At 41.3% G+C, this 24,978-nt stretch overlaps 3 protein-coding genes and 1 long non-coding RNA gene across 7 annotated transcripts in view; 3 read left to right on the forward strand and 1 right to left on the reverse strand.

Annotated features, from left to right (window-relative positions):
- Positions 1-19,237, forward strand: part of phf20a (PHD finger protein 20, a) — a 20,423-nt gene extending 1,186 nt beyond the window's left edge. Inside the window, exons 2-18 of one of the 3 annotated variants that reach the window (XM_037773904.1) lie at positions 564-679; positions 2,343-2,449; positions 4,099-4,270; positions 4,609-4,693; positions 5,728-5,804; positions 5,914-6,520; positions 7,748-7,798; positions 7,891-8,160; positions 8,422-8,616; positions 10,053-10,148; positions 11,562-11,717; positions 12,097-12,278; positions 12,384-12,483; positions 14,195-14,390; positions 14,566-15,007; positions 17,290-17,470; positions 17,882-19,237. In XM_037773904.1, coding sequence (XP_037629832.1) covers positions 2,367-2,449; positions 4,099-4,270; positions 4,609-4,693; positions 5,728-5,804; positions 5,914-6,520; positions 7,748-7,798; positions 7,891-8,160; positions 8,422-8,616; positions 10,053-10,148; positions 11,562-11,717; positions 12,097-12,278; positions 12,384-12,483; positions 14,195-14,390; positions 14,566-15,007; positions 17,290-17,470; positions 17,882-18,024 — 3,036 coding nt within the window. In that variant the 5' untranslated portion in view covers positions 564-679; positions 2,343-2,366 and the 3' untranslated portion in view covers positions 18,025-19,237. The remainder of the gene's footprint in view (positions 1-563; positions 680-2,342; positions 2,450-4,098; positions 4,271-4,608; positions 4,694-5,727; positions 5,805-5,913; positions 6,521-7,747; positions 7,799-7,890; positions 8,161-8,421; positions 8,617-10,052; positions 10,149-11,561; positions 11,718-12,096; positions 12,279-12,383; positions 12,484-14,194; positions 14,391-14,565; positions 15,008-17,289; positions 17,471-17,881) is intronic. The other 2 variants (XM_037773816.1, XM_037773979.1) reach the window with 2 other exon arrangements.
- LOC119492355 (inositol hexakisphosphate kinase 2-like) overlaps positions 1-24,978 on the forward strand; it is a 1,011,171-nt gene that overhangs the window by 977,801 nt on the left and 8,392 nt on the right. The window lies entirely within an intron of this gene.
- LOC119493981 lies at positions 21,915-23,548 on the reverse strand. Its single transcript, XR_005208077.1, has 3 exons — positions 23,178-23,548; positions 22,916-23,025; positions 21,915-21,975 (listed from the first exon to the last, which is right to left on the reverse strand). It is a non-coding gene; the product is annotated as an uncharacterized LOC119493981 (long non-coding RNA).
- Positions 23,069-24,978, forward strand: part of ndrg3a (ndrg family member 3a) — a 48,843-nt gene continuing 46,933 nt past the window's right edge. For both annotated transcript variants that reach the window (XM_037777730.1, XM_037777894.1), the window contains exon 1: positions 23,069-23,221. The gene's annotated coding sequence lies outside the window, so the exon portion shown is untranslated. The remainder of the gene's footprint in view (positions 23,222-24,978) is intronic.

Consider the following 24,978-nt stretch of genomic DNA (forward strand, 5'->3'; position numbering starts at 1 on the left):
GACTCATGATTGTGGCATCACTAACTATATATGGGTTTACTGCTGCAGCATGTGTCGCTATATCACCTATCTGGCTCTTAATGCAGGCCCATAAAAATGCACAAATTAATTCCACATATTGCATTTTTACTGAATATGAAGTGGTCAACAGTAGGAAGCCTTGTTGAACGTGTTAAAATATAGTAGAAAAATGCACGTGGAAAAAACATTAGAAGGGTGTTTTTAGTTTATTACAGTAAAATATCAATATAAGACTAAATTAATCATGCAAAAGATGTTTCTTGTTACAATTTTAACTGATAATCATCTATTTCCTGACTCTTAATTGTGGCATCACTAACTAGATATGGGTGCTGCTGCAGCATGTGTCGCTATATAGTCTATCTGGCTCTTAATGCAGGCCATAACAAATGCACAAATTAATTCCACATATTGCATTTTTACTGAATATTATATACTCTTTGATACTTTGCTAGTTATCTGCCTGCTGCAGAAGAATAATCACACAAGAGACCTTTTCTATTGTCTTCTATTGTGTCTATACGTTGAAATGGGCTGAGCAGAAAGCACGTGGGCCGCTAGTGTGCAGAGATATCCGGTTTGTAGGCTGCGCCGAAAAGCCAATAACTCCAGACTGCCTCCGCTATGGCGAACCGACTCAGCTATATCCTGCACGAAAGTAAGACATTTATTATATAAAATGTAGATTATTTAGCTTTTAATGAAAGGCGTCGATAATCTCAATCTGTCCTGTGTGTATATGCATGACAAAGGAGGAGGCTGTATGCATGAATATCCTCCTCCACTCCTCCACCAAGCCCTTTATTTCAGCTAAAGGGGCTGTGCATCAGCAGCAGATCTGTATTTGATGAGACTGCATAGACAATTTAAAAGACAAAATACACTGTTCATCAGTCGAGTATTAGCTTGGTGCATCATTGCCTACTTACTGTACTGGTGGGTGCTACAGTAGGAAAGCAATGATTATCTTAGTCATTCTTGCACCTTTTTCTCACTGTGCCATCTTGTTAGGGAGTAAAATAATACTTAAGTATTGCATGTGTAATCTGTAGCTTGTGTATGTTTCTGCTGGTAATATGTTTTCCCAGCCCCAGACTGTATTATTATTATAATTATTATATACAATGGGAGTGCCTTTTAACTCAGGTGCAAAGCTGCAGAATACAGATCTGTATTTGATTAAACTGCATAGACAATTTAATACAAAATACACTGTTCATCAGTCGAGCTTGGTGCATCATTGCCTACTTACTGTACTGGTGGGTGCTACAGTAGGAAAGCTATGATTATCTTAGTCATTCTTGCACCTTTTGTTCACTGTGCCATCTTGTTAGGGAGTAAAATAATACTTAAATATTGCTCTTTATGATAAAGATCCTCATAGGAGCATGCTATCTCAACTAGTGATCACTGAACATCTGGTATTAGTTACACATTTCATCACCATTTTGAGGTACATGGCTCACCGTAACATGTCCCTTGCTTTATTGCACCACATGTGTAATCTGTAGCTTGTGTATGTTTCTGCTGGTAATGTGTTTTCCCACCCCCAGACTGTATTATTATATACAATGGGAGTGCCTTTTTTAACACCAAAATTGCTACTCAGGTGCAAAGCTGCAGACTACAGATCTGTATTTGATGAGACAATATAAGACAAAATACACTGTTCATCAGTCGAGTATTAGCTTGGTGCATCATTGCCTGCCTACTGTACTGGTGGGTGCTACAGTAGGAAAGCTATGATTATCTTAGTCATTCTTGCACCTTTTTTCCCTGTGCCATCTTGTTAGGGAGTAAAATAATACTTAAATATTGCTCTTTATGATAAAGATCCTCATAGGAACATGCTGTCTCAACTAGTGATCACTGAACATCTGGTATTAGTTACACATTTCATCACCATTTTGAGGTACATGGCTCACCGTAATATGTCCCCTTGCTTTATTACACCGTGTTGTTGCACTCTACAACATGTGTAATCTGTAGCTTGTGTATGTTTCTGCTGGTAATATGTTTTCCCAGCCCCAGACTGTATTATTATATACAATGGGAGACCCTTTTTTAACACCAAAATTGCTACTCAGGTGCAAAGCTGGGATTTGCCACAGTCTTCTGGTAAAATAATTGTTAGTGATGACCTGAGAGAGAGGAGGCTGACTATCTGTAAAAGTCCTTGATAGTCTCATATGTTGTGTTCTTGGCTGAGCACAATGTGTGTTTCTCAGTAGTGAACCCAAGGTCAAATGGGTTTAGATTTGATTGGTATGTGTTTTGGTTAATGTGTGTGTGTGTGTGTGTGTGCGTGTGTGTGTGTACAGGAAGGGAGCCTTGATGTGGGCAGTATGAGTAAGACGCCCCCTAACAGAAGAGGGATTTCTTTTGAGGTGGGAGCTCAGCTTGAGGCCAGAGACAGCCTCAAAAACTGGTGAGTCATGGCCTCGCTCATTCCTCCCCATCCCTGTAAATGTTCACTTCCTTCACTCCTCCCCCATAAACTCTCATTCTCTTCATTGTGGGCCTGGGTCAGCTGGTCTGTATCTCTATATTAAACGCTAAAGAATTAAGAAAAAGACACTCCTATGCCAGTAAACAACAGCTGGTGATGAAGCAGCCTTTGATCTGGATTGATAACAGACAGTAATTTCATCAGTGACTATTAAATCATATTATAAATCATGTTAGTAGAGTGGTGCAGGGATGGCGTATTTTTGTGGGCTAACCAGGAAGTTAGCATCGCCCTGGTTCTCTCGACACAAAACCAACGGGATTTTTCCATTATTGCAGAAAATAAGCTCTGTGGCAAAATTATACTTTCTGTTCAGCGAGATAATCTTTACAAATGAACACCACTTTTATGATTTGAAGCGTGAATGCAATCGCCAGAAATAGAAAGCTAGCGTTGGGCTATAAACGAACTACACCGCGGTTGCACAAGCGTGAGTATACACAACAAGGCTGTTAAGGCTGACGCGAATGCTTTGAAGATTCAAAGCTTCGACCATTGCCGTGATAATCAACCTCCAAATCAGTATTCCAATGCTTGTAATGTAAGTATGTAATAATAAAGTATAAATCCCCAAATTGCCCATGAAATAAGGAATCATCTCACGACATTATTCATTATTCATGTTCAATATTTACTATTACTAGTTATTCTCAGACGGATATCACTTTTTGTTGTGTTTGGAGGTGCGTTTGTGTACAGTAATGCGGCAGCGGCACTAAAAACAGGGGAGATGGAGACAGACAGACTGCTGCACCACAAAGCTTCGAATACCTTCGAATATTTCTCACCGAATCTTTGAAGCCCAAAAAATGTTATTCGGGACAGTCCATAGAGGCTGTAAAGGTGGACGCAACGGCCTTTTTTAAGACACGTAAAAGCTTCAAAATTCATGAGTGGGATATTTACCGACATAGTTTATATCATAGAATAAAACATTAATGTCTCTCAAGCTTGTGTTAACCACAGACCTTATTTCAGGCTTCTAACTAAAAACCCATTCAACAAAGGAACCAGAAGTGCTAAAATGCTAACTCTTTTTTGGGTTTTAGGATTCATTCCTGCAGCACTCTATGGTTGCAATATGCTAAAGATAGAATTAAAGATTGTCATTGTTCCAAAAGGAAAGAGGTTTTGATTTTTAACTTAACCATGTGACATTGGTGTCACAAGCACAACAGTGTGAGCAGCCTCTCTGAAAGGACTAGGGGACAGTCAGCTCAGTCCTTTTGATGGACACATCAAAAACACAGTTGATATTTGCCTTCCTATTGAACTCCTGGCTAAAGGACAGACCGGCTCACCTCCTAAGATGTTGAGAGTGACAGTGTGTTACTGGAGGTGGTAACTGTGCTGAATTTGTAATTGAAAACAGTAATCACATTATAGCAGCCCAGCACTAACTCCAGCACATCATTTATTTCATAATTTATTTACGTTTGACATTTTTCAAGATTCACTCATTTTTGCTTACTCGCCATCCTCATTACATGTTTGAAATAAACGACAGGGAACTTTAACCTCTCCCCTGTCCAATCATGTATTATTATTGAATTTATTTTGTCACGTAGGTATGCTGGCAACATAGAGAAGGTTGACTACGACGAAGAAAAAGTACTGGTCCATTACCGCCAGTGGAGCCACCGTTACGACGAGTGGTTTGACTGGACAAGTCCCTACCTGAGACCCGTGGAGAGGGTTCAGCTGAGGCGGCAGGGCCTGCAGGACGACGCTCCTGAACCTGTAAGCTAACAACACTGTTTGCGCTTGATTTGACCTGTGTTGCATAGAGAAATTGGAAGTTGTGCCCCACTAGTGGGTTATCTTGTGTTCCTCTAGCCTTTGTTCCATAATGTATTTACATAAATGGGATCTGAATCATTATACTGGGGTTTTATTTGCATATGCCAAATAGGTATCTGCTACTTTTACTTGCGAGCAAAATTTGAGCACTGTTATTTTTGATAGAGATGTTACAACAATGATGGTTTTGTTAGCATTTAACAGCTCCACCTCCCCGTGAGATTTTGACAACAAGCCTCCAGTATGTCCCAGATCGAATGTCTCTGTCCTCCCTGCAGTGCTTTCATGTGAATGACAAGGTCCTGGCCAGCTGGTCTGACTGCCGTTTCTACCCCGCTAAGGTCATTTCGGTGAATAAAGATGGTGAGTATCAATAACTTAAGGTGTTGAGCATATTTTGAGCAGAACTATCTTAAAATGTTTTAAATGTATGGATCCATTATTTCAATTTAAGGATTCTAATAACTCTGAGGAAGATGTTAAATATTTTACTCTGATTATTAAAGTTGTGTGTTTCAATACAAGATTGTGCAACATGGAGCATACAGTAGTTTCACTTTTATATTCAAAGAGGAATGTGTGGCATTGAGTCATTCAATAATAGCAAAATGGCTTTTTCACTTTTTCACTGGCACAGCAAATAGAAACTATGAAGATAAATAACTCAACTCTAAGTAGGGGAATATATCACACTAACAGCAGAACAACTTTAAGGGTGGGTTCATTATTTATTTATTTATTTGGAAGGTTTTTATGTAATTCTGTAGCTTCCTAGTGGTGTTCCTTATGTATTAAAATAGGAACATTCAAATTTTGGTCAAAGTATGTATGTATGTTTTATGTATTTTTTAGTGTCAAAATGACATTTTCCAAAGCCCTTCTAAAAACTATTTCCCTTGTGACTTGACATGGGTTTCTGCATGATGACGCTGCTACATGTACAGTATTGTATACATCCTTATAGTCAGTGTATTAACGTTAAATACAGTAACTTAGATGGTGGTCTGCATGCTCCCAGTTTGGAGTAGCAGACAGTAGGAGTACCAGCACGAGAGCTAAGCAATGTACTGCTGTGTGGACGCCACGTTAGTTCACATCTGAAAGTCACACACGAACACAAACGAACTAGCCGATTGATGCAGCGGTAGACCAGCACCTCCCATGTTCTGCGATGTAAAAACGACTGTTTTTGTGAATTATTCATAACCTTATTGATTAGCTTCGATTAGCTTACTTTGGTAACCTGCGTCACTGCTTTTTGCTAACGCCTGAGTGGTCGTTTCCATTTGAAAAAAAAGGATCAGAACGCAGATGGACCCGCCCTTAAAGGTGGCTTATCAACTACCGTACTAGCAGCTGTCCCTTGTGTAAAACATGTTCTCCTTTATCCCCCTCAGGATCCTACACTGTGAAGTTCTATGATGGCGTTATCCAGACAGTGAAGGGGATCCACGTGAAGCCTTTTATTAAAGAGGTAAATAGATGAACATAAACATCCATGTTCTTTGTCCACATCAATCAATGTCTTGAGTGCCATTTTCTGCTGGTTTCCTGAACGTTCTCTTTGTCCTGCCTACAAATAGAGAGGTGGTGTTGGTGGAGGGAAGACTCGGTCCTCTGAAAGGAACATGGTTAGGAGGGCCCCGAACCGCAGAGACAGGAGGCCTCAGGAGAACGGAGGTCCCAAGAACAAGCGAGCCAGACGCAGCACCTCCGACCAGGAGGACGACAGCAACAGCGAGGACGAGGAGCGGGAGGAGCGGGAAGAGGGGATTGTAAACGAGAAGAGCAAGAAAACAAATGGTGAAGTCGATGCTGCACCTGCTATCAAACAGGAAGAGGAAACATCAGAGCAAGCAGACCAGAACAAGCCCGGGGATGTAGGAAAGGGGACGGGACTCACAAACGGGGTGAAGGTAGAAGAAGACGATGAGCGAAAGGAGGAAAAGTGTCACGTAAATGGAGAGGTAAAGAAAGAAGAGGTGCAAACAGAACAGAGTGGAATAAAGCCATATACAGAGTCGCCCAAGCCATACACAGAGTTGCCCACTCAGACGTCAGCACAGATGGAGCAGGTGCCCGTCACTATGACAACCACACAATCCAATAGAGACGTGGAGCAGAAGCCGAACATCCAATCGGAAATCTCTCAGCCTGCAGCGGATGTGCCGCCTCCCCAACCTGTGAAACGTAAGTGTTAATGATCAGCAATCAGCAGAAATGTCATCGGATCTGTAGGATTGTGAAAATGTGAATATCACACGGCATCTGGGCACATTTTCAAGCCCCCTCCAGACAGTGTTACTTCCTGTTTTTCGGTTAACGTTCTTTCTCAAACAGAGAATGGGGGTTATTGTTAATAGTCAGACGAAATTCATTACCATGGCAACCAGATTGCATCGTCTTTTTAAAACAGTTTAGATGGAGGCAGCTACAGTAGCTTGGAAAACAGCTATATGGCTCTGAATTTGATGAATTTACTGTTTATCAGACCACAAATGAGACAAGAATTAGTGTAACACACCCTCGCTCTCTATCTCTTGCTCTCTTCTCTACTGTCTCCTCCTGGCGACGCAGCCGTCTGGCTGTTTTTGCATTGTGGAGCCGCATGCCGGCCACAGTGCACCGCAGGATGGATAGACATGTTGCCAAGATCTGCCGTTTGAAATGCAGTTTCAGGACGTTTTGGAGGTGCACTGGCCGCTTTCGTGTCAGCTCCCAACACCAACACTACACCGTCTGCACTGTGATTCATTTATTTCTCTAACGGGACATAGATAGGTCTGGACACTGGGACAAACCTCAAAAACGTCCCGAAACTGCATTTCAAACGGCGGGCAACATGCCTGTGATCCGTCCTGCGGTACGCTGTGGCCGGACACAACACCGGCGTGCGGCATAGGCTGCTTTCTGCTAATTTAGCTCCAGGGGGAAACGGTAAAGAAGTGAGCGATCGAGAGACACAGTCAGTCTGCTAATTCTGCTGGTGGGATTTTGTGTTCGACAGACAGAAACAGATACACCCACACAGAGAGATAGATAACTAAGGCTATAATGCTACAAGTATGGTAAAATAGGTCAAATACAAGATAAGTTGACTACCTAGCTCACAATGACGTTTATAGTTTGCCACTCAGATACAAAGAAGCATAAGTGCACCTGCGCAAGCTTGGAGGATGATGTATGAGCTGAAGCTACATGCAGCTATAGTCATATATCACATTCCTGTTTTAGCAACAACCTTGTTTTTTATCTTTGAGTTCTCAAAGTTATTTGTCAAATAAATATTAAGCAAACAGTGTGGCTAATCAACATTGTCCGAAAATAACTCATATATGAAATATCATAAAAATGCCAAAATACACTGGAGGGGGGCTTTAAGTGAATAAATGAATTTCTTTCTTTTGTCTTTGGCAGCGATAAGGAAACAGGGTTTCCACAACCCCAACAGATTCAGCAGAGAACCATGTGAGTACAACTCAAAGCTTATTAAACAAATACAGTCATCACTCGCATTCTTTGATGAACTTCCTTTACACTTATGTTGTTCCTTGTTTTAGTGTACAGAGTCATCAAAAACCAACCTCCCCCCGTCCTGTCCATCAACCTCGACCACAACCCGTTTAAGTGCAGCTCTCCCGGCTGCACAAAGTCATTCCGTAAGGCCAAGCTGCTGCACTACCACCTGAAATATTATCATGGCGAGGAGCCGCCGCCGGACGGGGACCACAGCCCCACCAGGAGCATCCAGACCAGGTCCTCTGAGAAACAGGCTACTGCCACCGGCGTGGACGGCCCGAAGAGAAGGCGCACCATCTCTGCCTCGATGCGTGAGTTCCTCTCTAGTTTACCTTCCGTCCCAATTGAAGTGACTTAAAAAGAGTTTTATTAGAAACTGGAGCTGCTATTTATATATTGCTCAAAAACCAAATGCATGTTATGCAACCACAAAATCAGAAAATCATGACCTGCTTTAATTGATAATGATACACGTCTAAAACAAGGCTGCATTGTGAATATTGCACTTCCAGCCATGCGAAAACATCAGAGTTTTGTGCTTATATATTTGTCTTTTCTTTGATTTTTCTCAGACTCTGTTGGGCCTGCCGCGGCTCCCCGGGGCGAGGTGAAGACTGCAGGCAGACGCACATCAGCCCCGCCTGCAGTCAACACCCAGGGCCATCAGCAGAGGGCACTGCTGAGGGAGAAGAGCAAGGAGAACCAGCTGGACAGGAACGGCTGCCAGCAGCAGGACAAGGACTCAGATAAGAGCGGCTTTGACATTGGTCAGTATCATTCAGTATGAGTGAGAAAATGACTGCATAGAGTTTTACCTGTTCACTGTTAGTTTCCCTTCTTAGGGGCTGTTCACATGTTGCGTCTAAAAACACATGGAAAACAGCAGCCGTCCCGCTTTCATCCTTTTTATTATGCCGTGGCTGAAGGCATAATGTTTTCGGGTTGTCCGTACGTACGGACAAACGTATGTCCGTCCGGTCCATTCTCGTGATCGCGAAATCTGAGGAATTCATGGAGGGAATTTTATCACTTGGACTCGAGGATGAACTGATTAGATTTTGGTGGTCAAAGGTCACTGTGACCTCACAAAAAAAGTTTTTGGCCACAACTCAAGAATTCATGTTCTAATTATGCCTGTTTCACACGTCTAACAGGATAAAATGATGGAGTGATGATATTTTGGACGGACATGGATGTAAACTGCAACTTCACTGCTTGGCGGAGGCATACAACCGCAAGGCGGTAATACTAATTATCCAAGGTGCTTAGGAGGTTGCGCTCCTGTCATGCCTGCCGTTACTAAGCAACCAAAACCTGCGCACTTCGATGATGATGATGATGATGAAGTCGCTGTAATTTACAAGTAAGCCTCACTGACTAAAGTAAACAAAGTCAAAACAAAGATAAATGGATTTCCAGCACAATGAATCCCTCACAGTAGCTTTACTGCTCGATTTGTCTTTGTCAGGTTGGCTCACATTTCAACCGGATGTTGTGACGTCCTCGTACGGAAAGGGTGAAGCAAGAAAAGATCGTAAAGTTCTCAGTAGTCCTGCACTAAAAAATTATTAATTTCTCCTCGATATATTTACCATAGACTGATATTTACAGTGGAAAGAAAATATATCTGCCGGCTGTGATTTGTTGTTCCTCGTCACATGACATGTGGTGCATGTTTCTGCGTTCCAAAAGTTGAACTATTTTTTTATCTCCAGGCGCATCCATTGCGCCCTGAAAAGTAGGCGCCTAGTCCTCGATCAAACGGAGACGGCACACCTGATGTGCACTCCTTTTTGGAGCTATGCGTCGCGTTTTTCTTGCAGTTTTTAGACGCGCATAAAAGATAAAATGTTCTACATTTTTCAGCGCCAAGCGCGAAATCGCACCGCTCGTCAATGTCAAACTTTGCCCAGGCAGGCAGCCAATCCAATCAAGTAAGAGGGGGGCTTTACTACTTTACTACTTCCTTCGTGCCTGTAGTAATGCTTCTCACTCTTTGGGGCCATAGGAAGGCTTGCACGCCACGCCATGACGCTTTTGCTTTTGAGCTTGCCTTCCGTGCATCTACATCGACAACAATGGATTTGAGGGCGCAAAAAAACGCAGCATGTGAACGACCCCTTACAGTGCAATTTTTAATAGTTACCTGCTGTGAAAGCTATGCACACACAAGGCTTAACTCTTGACACTTAACGGTCCCCAGGGTCAGTAAAAGACAAACTGAAAGAGAAGCCGAAACAGAAGGACTTCCTCCGCATTAAACTAAAGAAGAAGAAGAAGAAAAAGAAGGCCAAGTCTGGTAAGAAGGGGTCCCTGCTGGCATCGGGCCTCCCCACATATCTGCTGCTCTGCATGTGCCTCACTGTGACATTGTGGAAACGGCTAGCCTGCAAAGCATAAAGTACTCCATTCACTCCTCTTGGTGTGGTGGCTGAGCCTTTGTGTGTGGGAGAAGTGTCACATCTGTCGCTGGCCTCTGTCACTCCATTATACCAATCAGAAAGCTCCAACTCATTTACATCATAGCTTCTTGCATTTGCTCTCGTTTACCACAACTCTTTGACAGTGCTGGTGATGAAAAGCCAGATTTTGTTGTGGCACTGATATTAACTGATCCAAACACAAATCCAACACCGTTCTCTCTATTCCTAGTTAGCATTCATATGTACGTACAGTATGTTTGGCATACACACACACTGTAGGTTACCTTCCTTATTGGTTATTTCATACTATTAAAAGGCCGGAAACACGGCCCGGTATGGATTTTTGGGGATGTCACGATACCAGAAATTTAGTAGTCGATACCAATACCAGTGAAATTCAATGATTCTCGGTACCAATTCGATACTATGGTAAAAAACAAAAGTAAAACAATAAATCCCATGTACTTCAACATACGCCTTTAATACTGTTTGCATACTGTTTTTTGTTATGAAGTTAAACGGGTCATATTCTCTATTATCTGTTTTATATTGCTGGGAAAACATCTCCTTCAAACAACTGGATTTATTCATGTTTCTCGCCAACAACTACGTTTTACAAGATAACATTTGAACACATCATGATAACGTTAGAATTTACCTTCGCCCAATACTCGTTTTTACTGAATAGAGCCTGAACGCATCATAGTGCGTTAACATTAGCCGTTAGCTCTGCAGGCCTATGCTTCCTGCCGGCTGCTAACGTTAACGCATCATAATGTAAATTAATGGCACATCCCGTGTTGAAATCGTCAAGACGAGAGCTAGTTAACGTTATAGCTGTTGGCAGCCGGGAAACAGCACAGTCCTGCACGGAGCTAACAGCTAATGGTAACTAGCTCTCGTCCCGCCGATTTCAACACGGATTTGTTGTTCACAGTGTAGCGTTATCAGGGGAAAAATAGGGTGCGTCCCCTGAATAGCGAGTTTATTGCGTCCCAAACACATTTTCTACTGTCCCCAGGACGACAGGACGCCGTTAGTCTCAAGCCCTGACGGTGCTGTAGGAAAACTAGTACTTTGGCGTCGACTTGTTACCGAAGTATCGGTTCTCGTGACATCCCTATGGATTTTATCAAACTGATTGTCCCTGACTGTTCTTGAGTCTATTATTTGTCCATGTTTTGTTGTGCCACAGTTTGTCACCTCCTGATGGCCGTTTTTGTTCAGCATTTCCAAAGTTGACATTTTGTTCTACGTCTGCTTCCCCCCCCCCTTCCCTGTATTAACAGACTACACAGGTAGTGAGGAGAATATTGACATCTCAGTATTGGGTCTTCAGTCCAAATTGAATTTGCCACTCAAATTCCCCCCCTCACACAATCACAAGCCTGAGGCCTTCCCCAGCAGGCCTGGATACAGCTACTCACAGCAGATACATGTGGATGGTGGGTATCTCTGTGACTGTGTGTGTGTGTGTGTTTGTCTTGTGTGACTGTACATGGCTTCCTCTCCCCTCCATTCTTCTTTTCTCTCTGGATTCAATCTATCATGTAGTTTGATGTGCTTCACACCAGTTATCTGCTTTCAAATGTTGTTGCTCATCACATGTCATGACCTGCAGAATTAAACCGGCTGCTGTCTCAAATGGGACACAATTTTAACGCTTGGTTGATTGAATCCTGAGCTGTTCTTTGCTGCTAAGGCTTGATTCATCTTGTAATCCACAAATATTCATTAAAACTAAAATTTAAGAATATTAATTTAGCTATATCGTCCCAGGAAAAACATGAAAAAACAATAGTTGTTTTGTCCCTGTTACTGTAGATGAGGATAGCATCAGCGACTGGTCCACGGACAGCTGTGGGTGGAGCGACGATGACTTCGGGGTGGATCTGGACGTCACCACGCCTCCCCTGAGCGTGGACTCTGGAGCTGTGGACACAAGTGACCAAGAGATTGTGCGATGTATCTGTGAGGTGGAGGAAGAGAATGACTTCATGATTCAGGTGAGCTGGTTTTGTTTTTGCGTGTCTATTTTTAATGTATTGCAAGCTTTCTTTTTTTTAGTCTTAGGGTTGCATTAATATAAAACATCCGTGTCCTTCCCTCAGTGTGAAGATTGTTTGTGCTGGCAGCATGGCACCTGCATGGGCCTGTTAGAAGACAATGTTCCAGACCGATACACCTGCTACATCTGCAGAGACCCACCAGGTGAGGGGAAAAACACACCACCACCTTTTTTTTTTTTTTTTTTTTTTTTTTTTTTAAAGTTATTTTTTGGGGTGATTTTTAAGTATTTTATTGATAGGACAGTGGATAGAGTGTTGGAAAGGGGGAGAGAGAGAAATGACATGTGGAAAGGACCACAGGCCGGAGTCGAACCCGGGTCCACCGCTGCTATGACTGAGCCTTGGCGATACATGGGCGCTCGCTCTACCGACTGAGCTAACCAGCCGCCACACCACCACCTTTTAAGCTGAGTGTATTATCTGCCATCTAGTGGACAATAAGAAAAATGACGCTGTGGACTGTGATTATTTTTATGGAAACATGTTTTAAAATAACCATCAGACATTATTATTGTATAATAATGCTGTTTTACATTGTGATTCGGAAGTTCACCGCCCAATATACTTATTTATCTATACCAAATTTATCATAAAGTCGCAATATTTAGAATAAGATGGTTCACGCTGATCTTGCCCGAGGATTTTATGTTCTCATGCATCGTAACGTTGTACTGTTTCCTGCTAAAAGAAAACAATGTTAACCACATCAGACAGTAAACTGGGTTCCGGTGTAGTGAAACTACAGAGTGTTTGTGCTGCAGATTCCCTTTTGGTTTATTGTGTTTTTTTTAAATTTGCTATAAGTATTGTCCCCTGTTTTTCATGGTCCTAAATAATACAGGAGTATGGGGGTTATGGTGTGTCCACAGTAAATGGGGAAAAAAATAGCTGTACAGTTGCCGTTTTTAGCTAAAGACAAAAAAAGACTTGCTTTAAGAGCACACTCTGCCAAGATGGAGGAGTGAGCTGGTATGCATGATCGGAGCGAGTGAAACACATTGCCTGTAAAACGGAGAATTGTAGACCAAAATATTTTGTTGACTTAGTTAGTACTGTGCACCAAGCTAAAGCTGCCTCACATTTGTGTCGTCTGCTGTGCAGCCTGGTGTAGGACTGCTCACTGTATTTGCATATAGACTCCACATCTTAAAGGTACAGTGTGTAGGATTTGGTGGTATCCAAAGGTGTGGTTGCAGATTGCAACCAACTGAATACCCCTCAGCTTACTCCTCCCTCTCTATAAGACTGCGGTAACGTGAGCAAAAACGTGGTAACGCGGTTCGCCTCGCTCAGAGGCCATCTTCACCATAATAACACTACTTTAGGAGCAACGGAAGTCAGATGGCGGCTGGCGGTACCACGGTTTTGCACCGTGCGTCTCACATTACCGCAGTTTCACAAGCGTGTCGGAGAACTACGGTGGCCTTTAGGTAACGTAAAAACACAAAAGTCTCTCTGCGGTGTTTGGTTTGTCCATTCTGAGCTACTGTAGAAACATGGTGGAGCAACATGGCGGACTCCGTGAAGACCCGCTCCCTATGTAGACATGAAGGGCTCATTCTAAGCTAACAAAAACAGGTGATTATACACTAATGAAAATATAGTTATGAATATTATATTCCATTTCTGCTAATAGATCCCCCAAAATGTTACACACTGTTCCTTTAACGAATGCTATAATTCCCTCGTACCCCAACCAACCAACTACACCAGCAAGCAGACACAGCCCCGCTCTTAAAGAGAGACTCTGGATCACTCAACAGCTTTACTTGCACAACCTTTTGTAGTTTGTAATTTCTGAACAAGTCATTGCATTTAATAACATTGCATTTCAATGTGTTCATTATTTCCAGGTCAGAGGCAGAGTCTGCGCTACTGGTACGATCGTGAATGGTTGAGCAATGGTCACATGTACGGCTTGTCCTTCCTGGAAGAGAACTACTCTCACCAAAACGCCAAGAAGATCACCACCACCCACCAGCTGCTGGGAGACGTGCACCACGTGGTAGAGATCCTCAATGGACTGCAGCTCAAGATGAGCGTCCTACAGTGAGTACAAAGGAGGAGGCTTTAGGGGTGTTTTTTCTGTTATCTACTGAAGTCAAATTAAATGTGGATCACGACAGAAACTGTTTTCCAAATCACCCAGTTTAGTTAAATATTTGTATTATTTAATAATTTTATTTTATGTGATGTTAGCCTAATCTTTCCTTTGGCTTTTCAGGAGCAATACTCACCCGGACTTGCAGCTGTGGCGGCAGCCGTGGAAGCATTTGGAGAGGTCACGGTTCGCCTCTGACTCGTGTCGTGGCAGTGACGCAGCACCGTCTCCTGTGACTCCCGATGAGGACATGAGCCGAGGTGAAATTTTAATGTCCAACGCTCTGGAGAAGCTGAGCCGGGCGGCTACAGCTGCCACCTCCTCTTCGTCCTGCTCCTCCTCCCCCTTCCCATCCTTCCAGGACTCGTACATTACCCTTGAACATTGCTACCAGAAACCGCGGGCGTATTATCCGGCGGTGGAGCAGAGGCTGGTGGTGGAGACCCGACAGGGCTCAGAGCTGGAGGACAGCATGAGAAGCACAGAGGAACTGTTGGAGCGGGAGCAGCGCTACGGAAGCCTGCTGGAGACGGACAAACCCAAATCAACAAGCACCAGTAACAAGGTTAGGCCTCAATCCACACAGACAAGGAGGTTTAGGGTGCTGTCACATTAGGGGCCGGGCCCGGATCCGGGTACACTTGTGCCCAAAGTCCAGTTCGATTGATTAGGGTGAAAGGTGAAAAGGTGGTCTGGACTACGGTTCATGTGTCCTCGGGTACGGTTCGCATCAGGTGTGAAAGCCAACAGTACTAAAACACAGAAGTGGACTGCTATTTAATGCGAGTAACGTTAGCAGTTAGCGAGTAGTTTTGAAAGGGCAGGCTTTTTTCAACGCCGCTGGTCTCCTCCGAAATCTGTATACATATAAAACAGTTTCAAATCTATGTCTGTATATGCATCATGCGCCGATCTCATCCTCTGAACTGCACGGCCGTGGATGATACAGCAGGAAGGCAGGCGAGAGGTTCCTTAAAATATAAACAATAGGCGATGGGGTTGAGTGATGTTTGTTATTTTATTTAGCTGATTTAATGATCTGTCTGCGAATAACGAGAGCCGCTCAGTTGCTCAGCGGGCAGAGAGAGAGACGGGTTGGGAGGGGAGACAACGTGTAGAGTCGGCATATTTTCACATCAAACTCTGTGAAATAAGAGTTTATTTCAACCAAACCAGAGTTGGTGAATGTTGGAGACTAACGACGACGGTATTGGTGAGTTTTATTTTGTTTCTGTCAAGTTTGAATGAAGTGTTTTACGATATTCTGCCACTAGAACAGCTGATCTCAACATAAACAAATACACGTGGGTGATGACGCAAGTTTACTCGGGTACGGAACAACTTTACTAATGTAAAAGCTGAGCGGAGAGGGGGGTACAATCGTACTCGGGCACAGTACAGATCAATTGTACCTAATGTGAAAACGCACTTAAAGTGCAGCCAGAGTCGTCACTATAGACGAATGAAATGAGCAACATTCTAGAAATATTTTTTCCTTTTGTAAAATCACATTTGAAAGAGTACTAGTAATATGCCCCTCAAAACGAACACAGGATTTTTTGGGAAAATAATCTTTACATCACCATAGTTATAAATAGAAGAAAGATGATTTCTCAAGTTGAATATACTACAGTATCCATGACCCCAGTTGTGGTTGCTGTGAAGAAGATGTCTGCCAGAAGCGAAGAGAATGTAGGATTTTCAGAATGCCTTATTTGTTGCAGTCGGTAACAAAATACTGCACCAGTTGCAGAATCAATCTTGAATTAATGAAGATTATGTATATGAAGTGATTAATACTGCTGAATGTACAGTGAGGAAATTTAATAAACTTGTGACAACACCGATGTTACCGATTACACCGGACATTTTTACAAGAAAGATGACGCTCAATATATGTAGAGCGCTTACTTTGATCTTTAACGTTAGATGGCTGCGTGCCCGGCCTCTCTGGTCGAGCTTTCACTGCAGGGCTGCACATTTCCACTTTGTGCCGTTGCACCACGCACACCGACTGTGGTCGCTCCGTCCTCTTCATACCAAAAGTTTACAGATTGCCTCATTAACGTTATGGTTGCCTTAGCATTTGGTTTAAATCTGAAAAATTGCAAATAGGCGCATTTGCTTTCGCGTTGACACCAAATCCTGCGTCATCATCTCGTCTGTCCTCTCTCTCTGAAATGTGACTCCTGCTACTCTGTGCTGAGACCTCAGTTTCAATTTATAATTGCAGCGTCCATCGTCTGACTATGTATTGATAACACGCTTAGTTTTTTACAATTTCTTTTTTTTTTTGTTTGATGAACGTGGGTGCAGACATGTGAAAATGAACTAGATGGGTTTTTATTTCTATAAAAAAGCAAAATGACGGTTGGGTTGGCGGGCAAATGTAATCGGTGTATGGCCGACTACTGCTTCAAGCCCAACTGAATGTAGTTAACAAGTTTTACAAAGCTCAACTTCTTAACTCCCTCCTGCTGTCAGTGGAACACATTTTCAGGCTCTTTTTTTTACAATAATGTTCCTTGGAAGTCATCAGTGACTTCTCTCCCAAAGTGCATGTTCACAGTCTTTTATTATAGACCGTCTTGATTATAGAGTGGACCACAGAACATTTTAAATTGGAAGTAGGTAAGTTGTCATGGCGACATTACATCACTGTGATTCGAGGATTTGACTCAGCCTTTTGACCACCAATCATGACAAAACAGCCCACTTTTGGTTGTTTATCCCTTGTGTGCTGTGGATGAATGATGTGCATTGCTTTGGCAGAAAGCTTTTGTATAAAGGAGGTCAACCTGGTTGGGATGAAAATCTTGTCTGATGATTTCACCTGACTGTCTTTAGGTTTCGATGGGTGGCTTTTGGTCCCAGGCTGAGACGAGGGAAGAAGGCGGAAGAGATCCTGGAGAGGCTGTCGATAACAGCAGGCAGCATCAACAGAGACAGATCAACCTGCTGGATCACATAGATGCAGTCCAGGACGAGGTCTCGCACAGGATGGACTTCATTGAGAGGGAGCTGGACGGTAAGACCTGCGGTGGCCTTGACCTAGTTACTAACTTTGTCTCTTCAGCAGATTTAGGAAACTTTGAGATTAGATTTAAAAAATTGCACTGCTTATAACAGTGGACCATCAGTCCGTAATGTCAGCTTGTTAGCAGCCAACTGTTTCATGTTGGTAACGTTAAGTTTCTATCCAACTAGGTCAGTTCAGAGTCAAAACACATTTGCTTTTAATGATTCGTGATATTATGCAACAGCCCAGAGATTGTTATGCATGTGAGGATTGCGTCACACCTGGGTTGGCCTGATCAAGCATACCGAAACACTCCCACGTGGTTTGTCCTCGAGAGCAGGAAAGAGTCTTTGTGTGGTAAAAGAAACCCATCGCTGTGTGTGTAACCATGTGCTCACCTCTGTTCGGTTCTCCTCTCAGTGCTGGAGAGCTGGCTGGACTACACCGGGGAGCTGGAGCCTCCTGAACCTCTGGCTCGTCTGCCTCAGCTCAAACACCGCATGAAACGGCTGCTGACACAGCTGGGCAAGGTGCAGCAGATTGCCCTGTACAGCTCCACATGAGGGCGCCAGAGAACAGCAGCAGCAGCAGAGGCGGCGTCCGTCCCCCCACACAGCGTGCAGAAGGATGCAGCGGATGAAGCGGAGGAAGCTCACTGGTCTACAAAGATACCAGGACTCAGATTGTTCAGCACATTCTCTCTGACGTGACTTCTGCAGCTGTTTCTCTCCTTTCTTTAAAGGTTCTGTGTGTGGTGGAATCCGATGCTACAGCAAGCCTGTGTCATATATTAATATTTATATGAACATGTGTGGAAAGTCAGCATCATAAATCAGGATTAAACACAAAAAGTAACCTCGTAAATGCAGGAGAAAATCCTTAGGACCAGATTTCACTTCTATGGTTCCCATGCAACTCTAAACCTTATGAATGCCTTTTGTCTGAGCTACTGCTGAAGGTTGCCCTGTCTCTCTCAGTACACAGTGCTTTACACGCAGAAGCTTTATATTAAAAACTGCAATAGAGTTCCTGAACCTACACGGCCTCTTTGCAATAGTTTTTTGAACATGTTTTCAAAATGGTCACTGTTTTTGCATCAACAAATGTCCCAAAGTCTGGTCGCCTGCCATGCCATACTGCATTAAAACTCTTGCTAAGTGTGGACAGACAGTAACTTGAAGACATCCAGTATGTAAGGACACTGTACACGCAGTCTCTACAAATAATTTGTTCTGTTTTTGACCTACTCAAGGGTTTATTTTATACTACACTGTGAAGTTATTTTTGTCTGGAATCAAAGGCATCTTATTTTCAGTTTTAGAGACGTAACGAGTGTGATGTCTGAAACTATCTTTTCTAACAGTCCTCATCAGTTTTATCAGTTAATCTTTCTATGTTTGTCAGTTACCGTATCCCTTAAATTCAATTTACTATTTGCATTGTTGTTGCTGTAGCACTTGACCCATGATTCACTGAAAACTGTAATGTGGACTTGTCTTTTCTTAACCTAGCATCTTGTGCTTCGTCGGTGACAAAACTTGGAAGACCTGTAAATTTCTTTTCCTTTTTTTCTGTTCGGTTTAATCTTGTTTATTTACAGTTGTTTGTAAATATGTTATTCAAAAATGTGCTCTTCTTTAATGAAAACATTCTCCGAATTCATATATTGTATCCTACTGTACTGTAAGTGTCTGGCTTAGAAGCAGGGAAATGTCAAAAACAATGCAAAACAGATTTGCTGGTACATAAATAAAGTATCATTGTTATTAATCACTATGGGGCATCTTCTCGTTGTGTCTCTGACATGCTGGGTTATTTAAAGAGAGAGTGTTCCTTCTCATCCTGTTTATACACCTGGCAATAACACTACAAGTCAAAGGTTGCATCATGTAACATGTTTTTTTCCGCAGCTGATTTTGTGCTCTTACACAAGCAGATTGAAATTGGGGGCAGCGGTAGTCTCGAAGGCCTGCGCTTTTCAGAACAAGAGGAAACACTGCTGGGGTGCCGTTGAGCAAGGCGACCTCCAACTCTACAGTAGAGCTGCTCATGATAGGAAAACAGCTGCAGTTTGGAGAACTGCATGAACGAGAGGGACTTATCTGGGAAAAAAACAACCCAAAACCAGAGATTGCGTTCATACTTTGATGTAATGTGTTTTCATTACATAGCCGATTTGTGCGGTTACATAATCGGATTGAAAATAGAAACTTGATGGGAATTCTAATCATTTAATCTCCAAAATTTGAGCCAGCGTCATGTGGTGATAGATCAGGGCAAATGAGATATTGCCACGAAGAACGTGTACAATGTCAAGCCAACATGGTCTGTTGATTTTGAGGGTGTTGGATTATTACCAAAGATGGATTATGTCAGTAATTCTCAAAGTGGGGTCGGTCTGTCAGGGAGTCTGTGAAATACTTTACTATATATTATTAAATTGTGCTGTATCATTAAAAAGTGCAAATCTACGGATGGGGACCATTTGCACCAATAAAACAAGCATATTGTGTCCATTACTCCCATCTCTCATGTTAGCTTTGGGCCAATAGAAACTCTGATATTTGGGTAACACACAGCAATAAGTTCATTATTTTAGAGTTGAAGCATTTGTACTGGTATGTTTAAATATCTGGATTTATTAGGACTATGCCAGTCTTCATTTTCTGAAAGCGTTTAAGATCAATTATTTGAAATGTAGGATATAAATTCTGTCAAATGCAATTTGAATGACATCATCCTCTGTTTAAAGGTATATAAGTGGTATTAACATTCAGTAACATTGCAAATGTCCCCGCTGTGGGACTAATAAAGGATTATCTCATCTTAATAACATGATTCAAATTGAAATGTGTTTCTGTTTATCACTATGAAACATGTATGAACTATTTAGGCTGAAAAGTTTTAGAATACAAATAGTTTCAATGATATCTAAGAGTACAAATGGACGCTTAATATGCTTAATCAGTGTTACGATTATGAGGGGATCCTTGGAAAATGTTCTCCTCCTGTAAGGGGTCCCTGGCCCCAAAAAGTTTGAGAACCCCTGGACTATGTTAAAAAGACCAATACCCTAGATATAAAAATAAATAAATGCAATTATCTCACCTCCTCTTATCAAAAGTGGGCGTTTACTTTCAGGCATTCGCTGTAGGGGTGTAAGTAAATATCGATATGCATGAGTATTGCGATATTATGTTGTGCAATACTGTATCGATTTTTAATTAACCTCCTAAAAATCTGACGGCCCGGCCGCTATTCAATCTTTCGGAGGTTGTAGCGGGCTCAGTTTTAAAGCTATAGTGAAGATTCTGGCGTCATGTGAAACTAGAAAACCTAAGGAATTTTCGTGAGGAAAACCTGACATGGTGATTTTCAAAGGCGTTCCTTGAACTCTGACCTCATGATATGTGAATGAAAATGGGTTCTATGAGTACCCACGATTCTCCCCTTAACAGACATGCCTAGTTTATGATAATCACATGCAGTTTTTGGGGAAAACCATGCAGTTTTTTGCATGCGGTATAAATGTGTTATTTTTGCTTTATTCTGAAATGGTGTAATGCTGGTGTGTTCTTTATAATATGACAGTTTTCCTGAAATAAAATTTTAAAAATCGCAATATATATCGTCTTGCTTACAGTATCGAAATATTTTATTGAATACTCGATTCTGATTGGTCAATCACGGCGTTCTATGGACTGTTATGTAAGGGATAATGTACAGCATGGCGGTCATTGTTGTGAAAGAATTCCCGATGTGATGCTACACGCGAAACAAAGGGGTCTCTCATTTTTCTTTCACAACAATGACCCGCTAGCTGTACATTATCCCGCTTATTACACGGCTACTTACTGAAGAAATCAATATTTTGACACTTTTTTCTCGTAAATGTCTGACTTTATTCTCATAATATTACGACTTTCTTCTCAGAAACCTATGACTTTATTCTCATAATATTATGACTTTTTCTCGTAAACCTATGACTTTATTCTAGAAATCTCAGATTTATTTTTTTCCCTCAATGTGGCCCTAATACTCCGTCCTAATTATGGAATTTTTGTCCAATGATGCCAAAAACTTTCTGCTAACTGAAACTAATGAACTGAATTTTCTACTTTATAATATTATGACTTTATTCTCATAATATTACAACTTTTTTCTCGTAAACTTCTGACTTTATTCTAATAATATTAAAAAAAAAAATCTCGGAAACTTCTGACTTTATTCTCATAATAATTACAACTTTTTTCTCGTAAATTTATGACTTTATTCTCATAATATAACCTTTTTTCTCGTAAACCTATGACTTTATTCTCGTAATATTATTACTTTATTCTCGAAATCTCAGATTAATTTTTTTCCCTCAATGTGGCCCTAATACTCCATCGTAATTATGTAATTTTTGCCCAATGATGGCAAAAACGTTCTGCCTACTGAAGCTTTAGATCACGGGTCTGCAACCTGCGTCTCCAGAGCCTCGTGCGGCTCTTTAGCTCCTCTTCAGTGGCTCCCTGTGGATTTTTAAAAATGGAAAAGAATAACTGTTTTTTGTTTACATTTTCATTTTTATTCATCATTGTTGTAGGTCTATGGTACGACGGTACGACGGAGTATTAGGGCCACATTGAGGAAAAATAAATAAATCTGAGATTTCAAGTATAAAGTCGTAATATTATGAGAATAAAGTCATAACTTTACAAGAAAAAAGTCGTAATATTACGAGAATAAAGTCAGACGTTTACGAGAAAAAAGTCTTAATATTACGAAAATAAAGTCAGAAGTTTAAGAGAAAAAAGTTGTAGTATTATGATTATAAAGTCATAATATTATAAAGTAGTAATTTTTTTCGTGTTATTTTCTTTTTTTCGCGTAAAGTTATGACTTTATTCTCGTAATATTATGACTTTTTTCGCGTAAAGTTATGACTTTATTCTCGTAATATTACGACTTTTTTCGCGTAAAGTTATGACTTTATTCTCGTAATATTACGACTTTATTCTGGAAATCTCAGATGTTTTTTTCCCTCAATGTGGCCCTAATACTCCGTCCTAATTATGGAATTTTTGCCCAGCAATGCCAAAAACCTTCTGCCAACTGAAGCTAATGAATTGAATTTCTACTTTATAATATTATGACTTTATTCTCATAATATTCCGACTTTTTTTCTCGTAAACTTCTGATTTTGGTCTAATAATACGACTTTTTTTCTCGTAAACTTCTGACTTTATTCTCGTAATATTACGACTTTCTTTCTCGTAAAGATATGACTTTAATCTCGTAATACTATGACTTTGTTCTCGAAATCTCAGATTTATTTTTTTCCCCTCAATGTGGCCCTAACACTTCGTCCTAACTATGGAACTTTTGCCCAATGATGCCCAAAACCTTCTGCCTACTGAAGCTTTAGATACTTATATCGGTGTGAACCCTCTGCATTTTGTGTCCCCATACCTTGGGAGTCTCGTCTTCATCATTCAGGAGCAGAGTGAGACCTCCTGCCTCCCCCCTCTATCTGAGCTGAGCACCGCCTCCTCCCATTGGCTCCTCCGCGCTGTGTGTCTCTGCGACACAGCGTGTAGTTCCGCCCAGAGAGTCACACAGAGAAATACTAGTTGAAGCAGAGGAAGCGGCGGGCAGAGAGCAACGTGTACTGTACAACCTAAATTTACGTTATTAACGTTCATAATCAACAATACACCCGGAGAGGAATTACCTGGAACCCCACAGCACAGCACACTTATCATATTTACCGACGAGGTGAGTCTTTAAATCCGTGTTTTCGCGCTAGTATTTACCGTTTACAGATGTGTCCGATGGATGCCACAGGAGATCATCTCAACCTGTTCACGTTGCTCCACATATATAACCGAGTCGGTTTGAATGGTGGCACAGCCGTTAAACAGCCGTTAGACAGCTGTTAGAACAACAATGAACCGTTACTGTGAACGTTCTAAAAAACAGACGTTTTAAAAACGACCGTTAGTTTTTGAAAGAAGCGCGAGCGAAGCGGTTCAGTTCGACCAACTGCAGCTCCATTGAGTTCAGTAATGCGACATAAAACGGCTATTTTAACACCGTTTTCTTCATGTTTTTACTGCGGTACGTGCTGGTATTAGTTTGTTTTCTGTTACATTATGTTCCCCTGCTAAATAATAACTTAGCTTCTATCTATATATAATGAAATGAGGCCTGTCACGATGCGTTTACATCGTAAATTACCGAGCTAAAACAACTGATGACATGTTAGCCGACTAGCTTGATGACTTTAATACAGTCATACTAAACAAACTTAACATAAAATCACTGTTGGAATATGTATTATTCTTATATAGTAGTTACTACACTTTCAGGTTATAAATATAACTTGTACTTATAAATTTATTATAGCAATATTGATATTATTTTTTAATTTTGTCTGTATTTTGACCATGAAACCTGTAATGCTATAGCTAAAAAAGGCCTGTGTGTTGAATGTGTGGTCTCCCATTGTGTCACTGTGTACTGTAGATATTACTCTTTATTCTGTACATTTTTTCCAAACACTAGACTTGACAGATCCATCCAAGGTCACACAGGTGGGAAGTGTAAGAGAGGGGGCATCAGGTGTTTCCCCAACTACATCAAATATCCATGGTCATCTAGGGATATATATTTTAAAAGGACATTATACAGTTTCCCTGCAAAACTATCAGGAAAAATGGGAATATTAAAGTAATTATAGTTATAGGAGATTTAAAAATACCATGAAGTAGAAGGTCATTATTATTATTATTATTATTATAAGTACCACAGGCACTGAAACACAATCTGTATTTTAAAGGCGTGATAATGGTATTAGTTTTTTTTCTGTTACATTATATCCCCCTGCTAAATAATAACTTAGCTTCTATCTATATATAATGAAATGAGGCCTGTCATGATGCGCTTACATCGTAAATTACAGAGCTAAAACAACTGAAGAAATGTTAGCCGACTAGCTTGATGACTTTAATACAGTGATACAATAACACCAAATCCCTGTTTGAGGTATTATCCTTATATAATAGTGACTACACTTTTAGGTTATAAATACAACTTGTACTTACAGATTTATTATAGGAATATTGATATTGTTTTTTAATTTTGTCTGTATTTTGAACAGGAAACCTTTAATGCTATAGCTAAAAAGGCCCAACGCTGTGTGTTGAATGTGTGGTCTCCCATTGTGTCACTGTACTGTAGATATTACTCTTTATTCTGCACATTTTTCCAAACACTAGATTTGGTGGATCCATCATACTCAACCAGATTAGTCACAATATGATGATGTAGCTGCAGGTGTTTAAACCATTCAGACACCACATGATGGATGACAATGTCACTAGTGGTCATGCGAAGGTCACACAGGTGAGAAGTGTAAGAGAGTGGGCATCAGGTGTTTCCCCAACTACCTCAAATATCCATGGTCAGCTAGGGATATATTTTAAAAGGACATTATACAGTTTCCCTGCAAAACTATCAAGAAAAAATGGGGG

The sequence above is a fragment of the Sebastes umbrosus genome, chromosome 1, assembly GCF_015220745.1.
Source record: "Sebastes umbrosus isolate fSebUmb1 chromosome 1, fSebUmb1.pri, whole genome shotgun sequence".
Classification (NCBI taxonomy): Eukaryota; Metazoa; Chordata; class Actinopteri; order Perciformes; family Sebastidae; genus Sebastes; species Sebastes umbrosus.